The 16,937-nt window shown below is 47.6% G+C and overlaps 1 protein-coding gene across 1 annotated transcript in view; it reads right to left on the reverse strand.

The window, feature by feature from the left end:
* Nucleotides 1-16,937, reverse strand: part of LOC116983322 (high mobility group protein HMGI-C-like) — a 72,687-nt gene that overhangs the window by 7,001 nt on the left and 48,749 nt on the right. Inside the window, exon 5 of the mRNA XM_033037028.1 lies at nucleotides 12,059-12,097. Within this exon, the coding sequence (XP_032892919.1) occupies nucleotides 12,059-12,097 (39 nt within the window). The remainder of the gene's footprint in view (nucleotides 1-12,058; nucleotides 12,098-16,937) is intronic.

Consider the following 16,937-nt stretch of genomic DNA (forward strand, 5'->3'; position numbering starts at 1 on the left):
GTAAATGTTACTGGAACTAAGTACAAGGATTATAAACTGAAGATTGCAGCTCAGGGGTTAACATTACGAGATGTGAATCTAAAGCCAGAGCAGATGCAATGCGCCAAGATAGAGATCTCTAGTTTCTTCCAAGAAACCCTTTTAGAAGTCCATGCAAAAGGATGTTATACCTTTAAAAGATGTAATTTGAAACGCACTCACTCACAGAGCCCATCTCCACCCACCCACATAGACAGTCTGACAGACATGCACAAGATGTACACGCATAGAGCCGTTCTTAGCCACACACCCCATACACACGGAAACACACGAACGTGACTAAACACGCAGGAGAACATGCACATGCAGGGTGAAACACATGTATGTGTGGACTGACACAATGCACGCACACACACGCACACACTAGACTTCCCACCATTGCCTCCATTTATACTTCATAGGTTCATAAGTTATAGGAGCAGAATTAGGCCATTTGGCCCACCAAGTCTACTCCGCCATTCAATCATGGCTGATCTATCTTTCTCTCTCAACCCCGCTCTCCTGCCTTCTCCCCATAACCCCTGACCCCATCACTAATCAAGAATCTATCAATCTCCGCCTTAAAAATACCCATTGACTTGGCTTCCACAGTCTTCTGTGAATGAATGCCACAGATTCACCACCCTCTGACTAAATAAATTCCTCCTCACTTCCTTTCTAAAGATAGGTCCTTTTATCCTGCGGCTGTGCCCTCTGGTCCGAGACTCTGCCACGAGTGGAAACATCTTCTCCACATCCACTCTATCCAGGCCTTTCACTATTTCGTAAGTTTCAATGAGATCCTCTCCTCATTCATCTACACTGTTCTATACTTCATGCTGCCTCAGAAAAGCAGCCAACATAATCAAAGACCTGTCATAATCAAAGACTCCGGTCATTTCTTCTTCTCCCTGCTCCTGTCTGGCAAAAGGTACAAAAGTGTGAAAGCGCGCACCATCAGACTCAGGAGCAGCTTCTTCCCCACTGTAATCAGGCTAAATGCTTAGCAGAACACAAGGAGCGAGTAAAAAGGAGACACAAGGAACTGCAGATGCTGTTTTACACTAAAAGGCACAAAGTGCTGGAGTAACTCAGGAGGATATGATCAAGCAACGTTATGGGTTAGGACCCTTCTTCAGATTGATTGTAGTATGGGCGGATGCACTGGATGGTAGGTTCGCTGACCATTGGAAATTGCCTCCAAGAGTGTAGGTGAGTGGAGGGAGAATCAGGGGATGGGAATTGATAGGAATTTGGGAAAGGTTACAGGAGCAAAATAAATTGGGGCAATTGGAATGATGGGATTGTTGTGAGGACCGGGATAAACTTGATGGGCCAAGCGGCCTCATTTTTTTCAAATATGAGATGAGGCATGAAACCACTTCTGAACATCTCACTCTAGTTCTGTCCTGTCCGCTTGTTCTAGTCGCTGCCAGCAGAAACTTTAAACTTTGGAGATAGAGCGGGTAAAGAGGCCATTCGGCCCACCGAGGCTGTGCTCACCAACGATCACCCCAACAAATTAACCTACAAAGTTGTATTGCCTTTTGAGTGTGGAAGGAAAGAGCGCTCCCAGAGAAAACCCACACGGTCACAGGGAGAAGATACAAACTCCGTACAGACAACACCCTCCCCCCTCTTATATCTCTCTCTCTCTCTCTCTCTCTCCCTCCCTCTCTTCCGTCATCTAAACCAGCCAAGTACTGACATTACACATTCACAATAGTGATTCTTTGAGGAAATGCAGGTGAACTGTATCAGACAGACACACACACACCCCGTACACTAACACTATTCTACACATTAGTGGCAATTTACAATGGAGTGTGGGAGAAAAACGAAGCACCCGGAAAAAACCCACACGGTCACAGAGAGAACATGCAAACTCCACACAGACAACAGCCGAGGTCAGGATAGAACCCGGGTCTCCGGGTGGAGGAGATATGTTCACCACTGCGCCATCGTTTGTTTAAGTTTCATTCTACTTCAGTGTATTTCATTGGTTGTAAAACATTTTGCGATGTCTCAAAATTGTGCAATAGACTTGCACGGAACTGCAGATGCCGGAATCTTGAGCTAAACACAAACTGCTGGAGGCACGCAGCAGGAATGTGGAGGGAATGGAATAAATCTGAAGAAGGGCCCCAACTCAGGTATGTAGGTTATGTAGGTTAATTGGCTTGGTGTACGTGGAAGTTGTCCCTAGTGTGTGTACGATAGTGTTAATATGCGGGGATCGCTGGTTGGTGCAGACCCGGTGGTCCGAAGGGCCTGTTTCCGTGCTGTATCTCTAAACTAAACTAAACTTGAAATGAAGATAGACACAAAAAGCTGGAGTAACTCAGCGGGACAGGCAGCATCTCTGGAGAGAAGGAATGGGTGACGTTGCGGGTTGAGACCCTTCTTCAGACTTGTTAGGGATAAGGAAACGAGAGATATAGGTGATGATGTAGAGAGATAAAGAAGAGAGAGAGATAAAGAGAAGTGTTGCTTGTTCATTCCCTCAGCAGATGCTGTTGTACATGTGACACTAATAAACCTACCCCTAACCTGAAACAATCACTTCTTCCAGTAACCATCAGGCTCTTGAACACTACACAACACTAACCTTAGCAACGGCGAGCTTCTTTGTACTCTGTTTTTGGTTGCACTAATGACTTTGATTTTGCACTATTGTAGTTAGATTGTATTCGGCTATTCATTTATGGTAGGTTTGATGATTATTTATAATCAGTGTGTGTTATTGCCTCTACAGGTCCGTTAATCTTTAAACTTTAGACCTTAGAGGTACAGTGTGGAAACAGGCCCATTCGCCACTGCCCACGCCGATCACCCGTACACTAGTTCTATCCTGCACACTGAGGACAATTTACAGAAGCCAATTAAGCTACAAACTTGCACGTCTTTGGGAGCTGGGAGGTAATCAGAGCACCCGGAGAAAGCCCACACAGCCAACTGACCCCAAACTATGGGGCGGTGCGGAGAATGTAGCAATGAATCCTGGCTGCTTGTGAGATACATGATCATTACCAGAAACCCATTGGAGGCCCAAATATGTGTTTTATTAATGTTGATCTCCGGGACCCCGGCTGGTGAGACAGATTCAGGTCAATGGTCGACAATGATCAGGAAGCACCCTGGAGGTGTAGACTTTGCAATGTATCTAAGAAACCACGTTACCTTTATGAGAAACACTGTGTTTTATGGATAACACTGAGTGACACCCACAGCCAACATCCACTGTAACCCACCTTCTGATACGGTAGCAGATCAGTGTTTATCACTGGCGTGTGTCTGTGGTGCCTGCCCGAACTCTCATCTGCCGGTGGGACCAGGAACCCGTCACAAGGCTCGTCAGTCGGCGGGACTGGGAGGGAGCTTGGAGACGTCGGACGTGAGGAGCAAGGGTCAGTGGGAGGGTGAACCGGGGTATTGACTCCAGTGCCTTCAAGCTCGGCTGCAGGAGGCGCCCCTGGTACACAAAGACGGCCAGGTGAGGAGAGGAGAGGGACATGGGTTCTCAGGAACTGCTCCAGTACATCGAGCGCATGGGTCGACCCGACATTAGAGTTTGAATAATGGCGCCAAAAATGGTGGCGCCTGCATGTGTAATATATGCAAAAATAATTTCACTGTGCAGTTGCTTATGTGGCAAATAAAGCAGTATTGAACCATTGAATCATTGAAGCAATATCAAGCACACCACTTATACATAAATATTAATGACTTCCCCGGCACTTCCCTGTGGTCGTAAGCTGTAAAGGGCCTGTCCAACTTGGCCGTCACTTGCGCGTAATTTACGCCACATCATTTACACATCACGACACACGACGCGCATGTCGTGACATGCACATTACGTGATGACAAAATCTTCGCTCGCCATCTGCGTGACGCGCAAATGACGGCCAAGTGGGACAGGCCCTTAAGTTGGCATCTAATAGGACAAAAAGTTGCTTTGCACCATCATGTCCATATCGACGATGAGTTTAACGGGTCCCTTTCAGAATGGCAGGCAGTGACTAGTGGGGTACTGCAAGGCTTGGTGCTGGGACCAAAGTTATTTACAATATATATTAATGATTTAGATGAAGGGATTACAAGTAACATATAGCAAATTTGCAGTTGACACAAAGCTGTGTGACAGTGTGAACTGTGAGGAGGATGCTCTGAGGATGCAGGGTGACTTGGACAGGTTGGGTGAGTGGGCAGATGTAGTTTAATATGGATAAATGTGAGGTTATCTGCTTTGGTGGCTAAAACAGGAAGGCAGATTATTATCGAAATGGTATAAAGTTGGGAAAAGGGGAAGTACAACGGGATCTGGGGGGTCCTTGTTCATCAGTCACTGCAAGTAAGCATGCAGGTACAGCAGGCAGTGAAGAAAGCATAGAAACATAGAAACATAGAAATTAGGTGCAGGAGTAGGCCATTCGGCCCTTCGAGCCTGCACCGCCATTCAATATGATCATGGCTGATCATCCAACTCAGTATCCCGTACCTGCCTTTTCTCCATACCCTCTGATCCCCTTAGCCACAAGGGCCACATCTAACTCCCTCTTAAATATAGCCAATGAACTGGCCTCGACTACCCTCTGTGGCAGGGAGTTCCAGAGATTCACCACTCTCTGTGTGAAAAAAGTTCTTCTCATCTCGGTTTTAAAGGATTTCCCCCTTATCCTTAAGCTGTGACCCCTTGTCCTGGACTTCCCCAACATCGGGAGCAATCTTCCTGCATCTAGCCTGTCCAACCCCTTAAGCAAATGGCATGTTGGCCTTCTTAACATGAGGAGTTGAGTATAGGAGCAAAGAGGTCCTTCTGCAGTTGTACAGGACCCTCGTGAGACCACACCTGGAGTATTGTGTGCAGTTGTGGTCTCCAAATTTGAGGAAGGACATTCTAGCTATTGAGGGAATGCAGCGTAGGTTTGCAAGGTTAATTCCCGGGATGGCAGGACTGTCATATCTTGATAGAATGGAGCGGCTGGGTTTGTATACTCTGGAATTTAGAAAGATGAGAGGATATCTTATTGAAACATGTAAGATTATTAAGGGTTTGGACATGCTAGAAGCAGGAAACATGATCCCGATGTTGGAGGAGTCCAGAACTAGGAGCCACAGTTTAAGATTAAGGGGTTAGCCATTTAGAACGGATATGAGGAAATACTTTTTCACACAGAGAATTGTGAGTCTGGGGAATTCTCTGCCTCAGAGGGCGGTGGAGGCCGGTTCTCTGGATGCTTTCAAGAGAGAGCTAGATAAAAAATAGCGGAGTCAGGGGATATGGGGAGAAGGCAGGAACAGGGTACTGATTGTGAATGATCAGCCATGATCACATTGAATGGCGGTGCTGGCTCGAAGGGCCAAATGGCCTACTCCTGCACCTATTGTCTATTGTCTATTTTAGGGTAGTACATCGGCACAGTGGTAGAGTTGCTGTCTTACAGCGACAGAGGACTAGGTTGAATCCTGACTGCGTGTGCTGTCTGTATGTTCTCCCTGTGACCGTGGGTTTTCACTGGGTCCTCCAGTTTCCCCCCACATTCCCATAACATGCAGGTTTGTAGGTTAGTTGGCTTCTGCAAATTGCCCCTAGTGTGTAGGATATAGCTAGTGTACCGGGAGATTGTTGGTCGGCATGGACCCTGTTTCCACGCTGAATCTCTACACTAAACTAAAAGTTTAGGGTCTGGACTTTTCAGTTTTAAGTCGGGATACTTCTGCAAGTGATAGGTGGATACAGGAGGACCACTGAGACCGCGCTGACCATCGATCACCCGTACCTTTAGAAAGGATATGAGAGTGGTGAACCTGTGTACTTCACTGCCACAGAAGGCTGCGGAGGCTAACTCCATTGATATTTTTAAGGCAGAGATCGATAGATTCTCGATGAATATGGGTGTCGAGGGTTAAGGGGAGAAGGCAGGAGAATGGGGTTGATAGATCAGCCATGATTGAATGGCGGAGTAGACTTGATGGGCCAAATGACCTAATTCTACTGCTACAACTTAAGAACTTATGAACTATCCATGTTCTCCAGAACATTGCTGCCCGAACGAATTAGTTACTCTGGCACATTTGTGGATTTGTCTTTGTTTTTTTTCCCTCTCTTTCTCATTCTTTTCAAGCAACGGGGGCGAAAGAAAAATCAAGGCCCAATTGTCAAAGAAAGCCCACCATGTTGGTTTTGACAGTGAGTTAGAGGCACTGGTAAAAGCAAGTGCCCTCGTACACACTGAAGTTGCCTGTTAGTAACAGGAGTCCCTTGCTCTCTAACCCCAGCAAACAATTAACTTCCTGTCAGTATGGGAAGCAATTCAAAGTAATGGAGCACGGAGGAAATTGTATTCATTTTATAGCAGGTTGATTGAAACCAGAGGCTCCACAGTGTTATTACTTGTTTAATCTAGGAGTTGAAGGTCTTCTAGTGAGGAATTCTATCTGACAACTGGCTAGTGAGGTTTGAGTCCAGGAACCTTTTAGTGATTTTGTTTGTGCGCAATGTGGAATGCAATGGAAGAAAGTGGCAATGCAATATCCACTTCCAAAGGAGAAAAATGATCTTTCTGATTCGGCTCGGCACTCTTTGTTGTTCTACCAAACACTGATTGCCTGCTTCAATAGTTTGGATGATTTTTTTTTTTGCACTCTTTCAGCACAGTCCCTTCTCTGTTCCCTCTCCACCAGATGGACTCTGGCTTCTAACCAGAGCATAGGATAGTGCTCGTGGCACAGTGGCGCAGCGGTGGAGTTGCTGCTTTACAGCGCCAGAGACCCGGGTCCGATCTTGACCATGGGTGCTGTCTGTACGGAGTTTGTACGTTCTCCCTGTGACCGTGTGGGTTTTCTCCGGGTGCTCCGGTTTCTACCCACACTCGAAAGACGCACAGGTTTGTAGGTTAATTTATCTTCAGTAAATTTGTAAATTGTCCCCAGTGTGTGTTGGTTTGTGTGCAGGGATCGCTGGTCAGCGTGGAATCAGTGGGCCGAGGGACCTGTTCCCACACTGAATCTTTAAATTAAACTAAACTATTATGTACGGGTAATCAATGGTCAGCAAGGACTCGGTGGGCCGAAGGGCCTGTTTCCATGTTTCATCACTAAACTAAACTGAGCTATTGAACACGACAAACACCAACTAAACTACGAACTATGAACTACCTTGCTTGCACGAGGGACTTTGGCCTTTGGTTTTGCACTAATATTGTTTTTATTTAACATTTATTGAACTTTTTTGTTTACTGTGTTATTTATGAGTTACTGTGCTTACAGATCTGTGCTACTTCTGCAAGCAAGCATTTCATTGTTCCATTCTCCATACACGTGACAATTAAACACTCTTGAGCTCAGGCCTACGGTGTAGTTACTTACTCAATTCTCTTTTCTACATTATTACTGAATCCACTATCAAAGGGTAAAAAAATATCCTCATCCAATTCGATAAGCCAATGAAACATATTTCCTTCCATTGACTCCAATGAAATAAAAGGTCCTAAATACAAGAACATGTGAGACATGGTCACCATATTATAGGAAAGATGTCATCAACCTGGAAAAGGTACGGAGAAGATTTATGTCGCCAGGACTCGAGGGCCTGAGGGATAGGGAGAGGTTGAACAGACTAGGACTTTATTCTTTGGAGTGTAGGAGGATGAGGGGTAAATCATGAGAGGAATAGATCGTGTAAACGCAATAGATGGTGTAATAGCCTTTTGTCCAGAGTTGGGGAATTGAGAACCAGAGGACATAAGTTTAAGGTGAGAGGGGAAAGATTGATAGGAACCTTAGGAGTAGCTTTTTTACACGAAAGGTGGTAGAGTTGCTGCCTTACAGTGTCAGCAACCTGGGTTCGATCCTGACCTCGGGTGCTGCCTGTACGGAGTTTATACGCTCTCCCTGTGACCACGTGGGTTTTCTCCGGGTGCTCCGATTTCCTCTCACACTACAAAGACGTACAAGTTTGTAGCTTAATTAGCTTCGGTAAAATTGTAATTTGTCCCTGGTGCATAGGATAGTTCTGGTGTACGGTGTGATTATTGGTCAGCGCGGACCTGGTGGGCCATTTCTTTATTCCGAATATTATCGTTCCTTTACTATGGGACCCAAAAACTTTCAATCTATCTTTCCTTTTTTATCAGGCAACTGAATCGTCCTACCACAACCAGAGAGTAGTCCTGAACTACTATCTACCTCATTGGTGACCCTCGGACTCTCCTTGATCAGACTTTGCTGGCTTTACATTGCACTAAACGTTATTTCCCTTATCATGGATCTATACACTACAAATGGCTCGATTGTAATCATGCATTGCCTTTCCGCTGACTGGTTAGCACGCAACAAAAGCTTTCCCTGTACCTCGATACACGTGACAATAAACAAAACTGAACTATACTTTTGCACGCCTCCGCTGGTTTTTACACCCTTTTTTCATTTCTTGCTGAATCTCTCACGCATTCTCCTCTCCCCTTCCTTATCAATGCCTTGGACCTTGGCTGAGTTTGGAAATTTACTCAGTCCTAAACTTTGCTGCTTTTTTTGGCAACGCTGAACCTATTCCTTTGATCATAAACTATCTTTAACTTCTCTTGATAGCACTGTTTTCCTGTTTTTGTGCCTTAACAAGGATATATATGACTTGTAGGCTATATATTAAGCCTTTAAATCTGAGCCAATGTTAGTTTTATTACCTATACATTCAAATCTGCTTTCTCTGTCTAATGTAGCCAACTCTTGCCTCATCCTTTGGTAGTTTGCTTTGTTCTGATTTAAGACCATGGTTTCATAATGAACTAAAATGCCTTCAATATTTATGTAAAATTACATCATATTTTCACCATTCTCTAAGGACCTCGACTGTAGATCATCAATTATTATCATCGAACGTACAAACTCCGTACAGACAGCACCCGGAGTCCGTATCGAACCCTGGTCTCTGGCGCTGTAAGGCAGCAACTCTACCCTTGCGCCACTGTGCCGCCCTTTCATAGAACAGAGAACGTAGATACGCACGGCACAAGAACAGGGCCTTCAGCCCACAATATCTGTGCCAAACATGATGCCAAGACCATCTTTTATCTGCCTGCACATAATCCATATCCCTCCATTCCCTGCATATCAACATGCCTATCCTAAAGTCTCTTAAATGCCACCAGCCTCTGTGTAAATAAACATGCCCTGCGCATTCACTTTAAACGCTGCACCTCTCATCTTAACACTCCGCCCTCTAGCATTTGACTTTTTCCATCCCGGAAAAAAAGTTCTGATTGTCTACCCTCTCTATGTCTCCCGTAACGTTATATACTTATATCATCAGGTCTCCCTGCAACCTCCTGTATCCTTTCAGTTTAGGTTTTCGTTTTAGAGATACAGCATGGAAACAGGCCCTTAGATTCACTGAGTCTAATTCACAGAAGCCAAGTAGCCTACCAACCCGCACGTCTCTGTGGAGTGTGAGAGGAAACCGGAGCACCCAGAGAAAACCCATGCGGTCACAGGGGGAACGTGCAAACTCTGTACAGACAGCACCCGTAGTCAGGATCGAACCCGGGTCTCTGGTGCAGTGAGGCAGCAACTCTAGCGCTAAATCTAACTCATGGGGAGGAATCAACAGTTCCTCCCACCACCGACTGGCTGGAATAGTTTGCAGGGCTGGGAGTGAGCGAGGTGGAGACAGATCACTGAGTTGCCGCGGTGATATCTGCCTCTACAGCCCTGGCCCATCCACCACCCTCTCTTTGTGCTCTCAGCGATGGAATTCCCCATCTGTGTCGAATTAATCAAAATGAAGACCACATGAAACAGCTACAGTTCAAGGAAGCCTTTGCGAGAATGATTTATTAAAAAAGCAGGTCACCCAGAACACCAAAGTGGTTTTTAAAGGCTATGGTCTCAATGCTCAAAGTGTGCTCATGGCTGCTTGTTAAACCATTCCCATCTTATCCACCAGTCTCCCAACCCCCCGCTCCCCCGCTCCCCTCTCCCCCCTCCCCCCCCCCCACTCCCCCCCACTCCTGCAGGAATGAGAGGGTGGTTTTTATTATTAGATTTATTTATTAATGGGATATGGTTGTTATTGCTCATTACTAATTTTTCAATTTACAGGGCCCCCACCAATTTTCCAGCATCTGGTGGTTGCTCCCCCTTTAATCTGGAACATCCTACAGCCCCCCCCACCTCCCCCCCCCCCCCCCCCCCCCCCCCACACCCAGAAGTCACCCCGAAAATGTTGTGCCTAGGCCAGGCCAAGCGGTCGATCTCGACCTCACCGGGACTTCCGCGGCCGACCGGCGGGTCAAATTTGCCACCTGCGGCCAGGGCTCTGGAACTCCGGCCCGGCTGGAGCCGACAGATCTGTTCCCATGGCCGATTTCCGCTATCCCATGCAGGTCACGGGGAGGACGTTCAAACTCCGAACAGACAGCACCCTTGGTCAGGATCGATCCCGGGTCTCCGGCGCTGTGAGGCAACAACTCTACCGCTGCGCCATTGTGCTGCCCCAAGGTATCTCCCCCCCCCGGCTGTGACCTCTGTTGTTCCGGCAAAATAGATAATCCCGAAAGGCTCTGGAATCAAGGGTGTCGGAAAAATCAGTGGAGGTCCTGTATTCATTTAAGAGATGTGGGTTTTGCAGACCGAGTTAGTGTTTAATAGTCACGTGCAGCGGCAGGCAGAAGATAGGACTGGTCGGTGAACTTTTGTAACTTAGTTGGGGCCAGATACGCGGTGACACATGTGTACTGCTGAGGTGTTGTCTGCTGTATGTATCATTTTACCGGCTGTATGCCAAACAAAGCATTTCATTGTACCTCGGTACATGCGACAATCAGGGGCGGAAAACCCGGGGGGGGGTAGAGGGGACACGTCCCCCCCATGTTTTGAGAGGTGGGGGACATCTCCCCCAAGTTTTTGTGATCCCGATTTTAAAATCTCCGTTTTTAGCGCTGGTTTGAGCCTCCGAAGCCTCCCGCGTGTGTGTGTGAGTGTGCGCATGCGCGCGTGGCCGCCAAAAAACTGTGTCCCCCGTCCCCTCCATGTTTTGATAGCGAGCTCCGCTCTTGGCGACAATGAAGTGTCATTGAATCATCGACATCTTTCTGGCAATCCAGAACATACATTGGATGGTTGGTGAAACAGTTCAGAGAAACTGGCCCCTTTGAGAAAGATCGACAGTGAGAAGTTATCGATCCTAAACCACTTACAATTATGACAATAGTACCAATATTTATAAGGAAACTCCAAACACCATCTGAACTGCAGTGTATTCCAGGTATTCACTACTCTCTGATTGAAAAAGGTCTCCCTCAGATGCCTTCCAAATCCCTTGGCTCTTACCCTAAATCTAAGTCCTCTGGCCTTTAACTTTCACCTTTGCCTTCTCTCTCCAAGCTACTCATAATTTCATGTCATTTAGCCATGTCACACTTAGTTTAGTTTAGTTTAGAGATACAGCGCGGAAACAGGTCCTTCAGCTCAGCGAGTCCGTGCCGACCAGGGATCGCCCATACACTAGCACTATCCTACACACAAAGGACTATTTACGGAAGCCAATGAACCGACAAACCTGCGCAGGTCTTTGGAATGTGGGTGGAAACCGGGGCCACCCGGAGAAAACCCGCGCGGTCACGGGGAGAACTTACAAACTCCGTGCAGGCAACACCCAGAGTCAGGATCAAATCGGGTCACTGGCGCTGTGAGGCAGCAACTCTACCGCTGCGCCACCGTTCCCTCTTAACCCCGGACATTCCAGGGTGAACAGACCTAGCTTCTCCAATCTTTGCTTGTGACTAAAATGCTCCATCCCAGACAACATCCTTGTGAACCTTGTCACAACCTCCCCAGCGCTGGCATTAAGTTAGAGAGGTCACGGTTTCTTGACTGAATCTGGGGACATGCTGTTACGGGAGTGCAGTTAGTTATTGGTAAATGTGGACTCCAGAGCATTGCAATGCTCGCCCGATGTCAGTCTCCAGTTATGGCTGTGTGCTCCGTACCCCATGGCGTTAGGGTACGGAGCTTTTAAAGGTTGTCACCATCGGTGGCCTACCTGAGTTCCTTCCTGCTCCTCCTGTTGTGTCCGCTGAGGCTGACAAAGAAAAAGAAGGCACAGTTAAGAAATTGTCTCGACAACTAGATAGACACAAAATGCTGGTGTAAATCAGAGGGTCAGGCAGCATCTCTGGAGAAAAAGGATGGGTAACGTTTCGGGGTCGGGACTCTTCCTCAGACTGCAGTTCCTTGTTTCTACTCCCAGGATGCATTTTGGAAGTTTCAATAGGATGTTGTTCTCATTCTTGGTCGGCATGGATATGTTGGGCCGAAGGGCCTGTTTCCATACTGCATGACTCTATGACTGTAATATATTGCAGTCGGCTAAATCTCTACCTTAAACTTCAGACTCTAGAGATACAACACATCGCCCACAATGTCCACGCCGGCCAGCGATCACCAGCACTCTCCTACACACTAGGGACAATTTCCGATTTACAGAAGCCAATTAACCTACAAACCTGCAAGTCTTTGGACTGTGGGAGGAGACCAGAGCACCTGGAGAAAACCCACATGGTCACGGGCAGAACGTACAAACTCCTCCTGACGGACAGCACCCAAGGTCAGGATCGAACCCAGGTCTCTGGCGCTGTAAGTCAGCAACTCTACCGCTGCACCACTGTGCCGCCCCTACTTGTGTGGTAAAAACACCATTGCCAGTTCTGCTGTCTTCACTGTACTCGCCATATGGCAAATACATTCTACTTTAGGTAAGGAGCCCACAGACGAGCACGATACTCCAGGAGACCCCTGGTTAACTTATACGTTTTCAATCAGACTGTATTTGTAATAAATCTAACGTATCCTTTGCCCTCTTAATTGGTTCTGCCCCTTGCTGTTGACCTTCAAGCACACCTCAACCCAAGAATATAGAACAGTACAGCACATGAACAGGCCCTTCAGGTCTCCTCTCCATCCACAAGTCCAACCTCCGCAGTTTTGGGGACAGAGCCTTCTCCAGGGCAGCTCCCAGGCTCTGGAACTCCCTCCCCCAACTGATCCGCAATTCCGTGTCCTCACCATCTTCCAGTCCCGCCTCAAGACCCATCTCTTCACCTCTGCCTATCCTTAGCCCCACGTCCCCCTCCCTTTTCATCTGTGCATTAATTGCCTCATATTGTGTTTTGTATTGAATTCTGTCTTTACTTTGTGTACTAGTCATGTCTCTACTATTTATTTCATTCCCCTTACATGTTTTTCCTCTACCTGCTAAATCTTTGTAAGGTGTCCTTGAGACTCTTGAAAGGCGCCCATAAATAAAATGTATTATTATTATTATTCAGCCCACAATGTCTGTGCTGAACATAATACCAAGATAAACTCATCTCGTCTACCTGCACATGATCCATATCCCTCCATATCCATGTGCCTATCTAGAAACCTCTTAAAAGCCACTATGTCACAGTCATAGAGAGTCTATAGAGTCATACAACGTGGAAACAGGCCCTTTGGCCTAACTTGTCTACACCGACCAACATGCGCCATCCACACTACATAGACAGGAGGGTGTTGTTTCTGTCTTTGCTCTATTATTGCACTGAAGATTTTTTGTTGTTTATTATGGTTTTTACAGAGTACTACAGCAGGCAGCACGGTGGGACAGACAGTGGTAGAGTTGCTGCCTTATGGAGCCAGAGACCCAGGTTCTATCCTGACTACAGGTGCAGTCTGTACAGAGTTTGCATGTTCTCCCCATGACCTGCGTGGGTTTTCTCCGAGTACTCCAGTTTCTTCCCACACTCCAAAGGCGTACATGTTTAGAGGCTAATTGGCTTGGTAAAATAGTAAATTGTCCCTAGTGTGTGCAGGATAGTGTTAGTGTGCGGGGATCGCTGGTTGGCGTAGACTCAGTGGGCCAAAAGGCCTGTTTCCACGCTGTATCTCTAAATTAAACCAAACGAAACATATACTATGTTTACATATCTGTTGTGTTGCTGCAAGTAAGAATGTCTTTGTTCCATCTCGGGATTATAAACCACTCTTGACCCTATTCCAGGAAGGTCTTAGTTCCACTTGGAGATTGTGTTTGGTTTTCCCGGGAATGGCTCCACACCCTCTCCAGTGGAATGTATTTCAAATTTCCATTTCTTTTCATATTTTCTTTTGACACAGTCGGTCTGCAGAAAATCACAGCAGTCCCATTGGTCTAATTAGACACAAAGTCGTACAGTATCGGTCCAGGAAGCTGGAAATTGTGCGAGTGTGCTGGTACGTGGCAGGATCTGGGAGAAGTTAATGGGAAGGTGGGGAGAATAAGATAGTGCTTGATAGTCCACAGAGATTTAGAGTCCCTTGGCCCAACTTGCCCATACAGACCAACATGCCCAATATACACTAGTCCCACCTGTCTGCATTTGCCCCACATCTTTCTAAACCTATCCTATCCATGTACCTGTCTAAATGTTTCTTAAACGTGGCAATACTACTTGCCTCAACTACCTCCTCCGGCAGCCCAATTCATAAACCCACCACCCTTGTAAAAAGGTTGCCCCTCAGCTTCCTATTAAATCTTTCCCACCCCCCTCACCCCCTCATCTAAACCTATGTCCTAGGGTTCTCCATTCTCCTACTCTGGGCAAGGGACTGCGTTCACATGATCTATTCCTCTCATGATTTGAAGGGGTAAGGACGCCTTATTTGCATTGTATGATTCTATGTGGTTGACCACAGCAAAGACTGCTAGATGGTCAGTGGACAGCTTGGGGAATAAAGAAACCCATGACATTGGTTGCTGTCGACTCTGACTGGCTTGGGAATGAATTGTGAAATTCCAGTTGCCCCATTACAGGAAGGATGTGCTGGCCTTGGAGAAGATGCAGAAGAAAGGTTTACCAGAATGTTGCCTGAATTAGAGGGTATTACCTAGAAGGAGATTTTTAGTTTAGTTTAGAGATTCAGCACCGAAACAGGCCGTGACCCTAAAGACAAACGAGTCTGAAGAAAGGTCCTGACCCCAAACGCCAACTATCCGTTTCTAGAGATGCTGCATGACCCGCTGAGTCACTCCAGCACCTTGTGCCTTTTGTTTTGGTAAACCAGCATCTGCAGTTCCTTGATCCTACAGATAAGAGTCGGTCCTTTTTTTTTAGATTAGATTCCTTTATTGTCATTTAGACCTTTCGGTCTAAACGAAATTATGTTGCCTGCAGTCATACACAGAACCAATAAAAACAAAACATACAATAAACACAAATTAAACATCCACCACAGTGAGTTCATCAAGCACATCCTCACTGTGATGGAGGCAAAGTCTTAGTCTCCGTCTCTTCCCTCCTTGTTCTCCCTCTGCGCTGAGGCGATCGATCCAGGCCGGAGATGCCGCCCTCCAGTCCAGCAGACCTCCGTGGTGATGTCGCCGCCGCCGAAAGCCGGAATGCCGTCTCCGCTCCGAGACGGCCCGCCACAGCATCGGCTCCGGGCCGCCGCCCCAGCTCCGGGTCCCGCAGTCTCCGCTCCGGGCCGCTGCCCCAGCTCCGGGTCCCGCAGTCTCCGCTCCAGGCCGCTGCCCCAGCTCCGGGTCCCGCAGTCTCCGCTCCGGGTCCCGCAGTCTCCGCTCCGGGCCGCCGCCCCAGCTCCGGGTCCCGCAGTCTCAGCTCCGAGCCCCGCTGCATCAGCTCCAGGCCGCCGCCGAAAGCCAGAACGCCGCACCAGCAAGTCAGGCCACCGCTGCCTTAGCCCCGAAGACGGCCAGCCTCTCGTTGGTGAGTCCTGGCTGGCTCTGCCTCCAGAGCCTCGGGGTCAGTCGCAGGTTGGAGGCCGCCAGCTCCGCCATTAGGCCTCAGCGCAGACGGAGGCAGAGAAGGGGGATACGACACGAAAAAGTCGCATTCCCCCGAAGGAAGAGACAGAGAACATGTTTCACCCCCCCCCCTCTAACACAACCCAACAAACTAAAACTTAACCAAAACAAGACAAAAAAAACAACAGAAAAAAGTAAAGACAGACGGACTGCAGGCGAGCCGCAGCTGTTAACAGCGCCGCCACTTGGCATCATCTTCGGCACATCCCGTGGGCCGGAGGGTTTATTCCTGTACTGTACTGTTCAATGTAGAAACAAAGAACTGCAGATGCTGGTTTGCACCTAAGATAGACACAGAGTGCTGGACTAACTCAACAGGTCTGGCAGCATCTCTGGAGAAAAGGGATAGGTGACGTTTTGGGGCTGGGACCTTTCTTCAGACTCCGAAGAGTCAGACTTCAATCTGAAGCAGGGTCCAGATCCGAAACATCACCCATCCTTTTTCTCTGACGGTGCTGCCTGACCCGCTGAGCTACTCCAGCATTTTGTGCCTATCTTTTATTTCTATCTTTTATTTGGGACTGGCCTGCATAAAACATACTGTGTTTTCGCTGTCACTAAGTGCAATAATGCTGTTTTCCTTCAGCTAATAAACGATCACCAGATGGGATCTAAGTCCAGCACAGGCTTGGCTTGTATCCAGGCCTTTAGTTTCATGTACAACAACCTGCTTGCTTGCCACAGTGTCCCCCTCCCCCTCCCCCTCCCCCCACCCCACCCCGCCAATTCCTTCCACGCCCCCTGGCCTACAAACATGCACAAGCTGTTTTTTTGGCAGGCTGGTCTGAGTTTTATGAATGGCCTGGTTTCCACCTACAAACACCGCTCATCGCAAGGAATGGATTTTCCCAGGCTCACTGGAACGCCGGATTAAAAGCAAAACAAAAAATAACGAGGGTGTTGCCAGGACCCGAGGGCCTGAGCTATAGGGAGAGGTTGGGCAGGCTGGGACTCTATTCCTTGGAGCGCAGGCAGATGTGGGGTGATCTTGTAGAGGTGTACAAATAGATCAGGTAAACGCACAGAATCTCTTGCCCAGAGTAGGGGCATCGCGAACCAAGGACATAGGTTTAAGGTG

The sequence above is a fragment of the Amblyraja radiata genome, chromosome 18, assembly GCF_010909765.2.
Source record: "Amblyraja radiata isolate CabotCenter1 chromosome 18, sAmbRad1.1.pri, whole genome shotgun sequence".
NCBI classification, from domain to species: Eukaryota; Metazoa; Chordata; class Chondrichthyes; order Rajiformes; family Rajidae; genus Amblyraja; species Amblyraja radiata.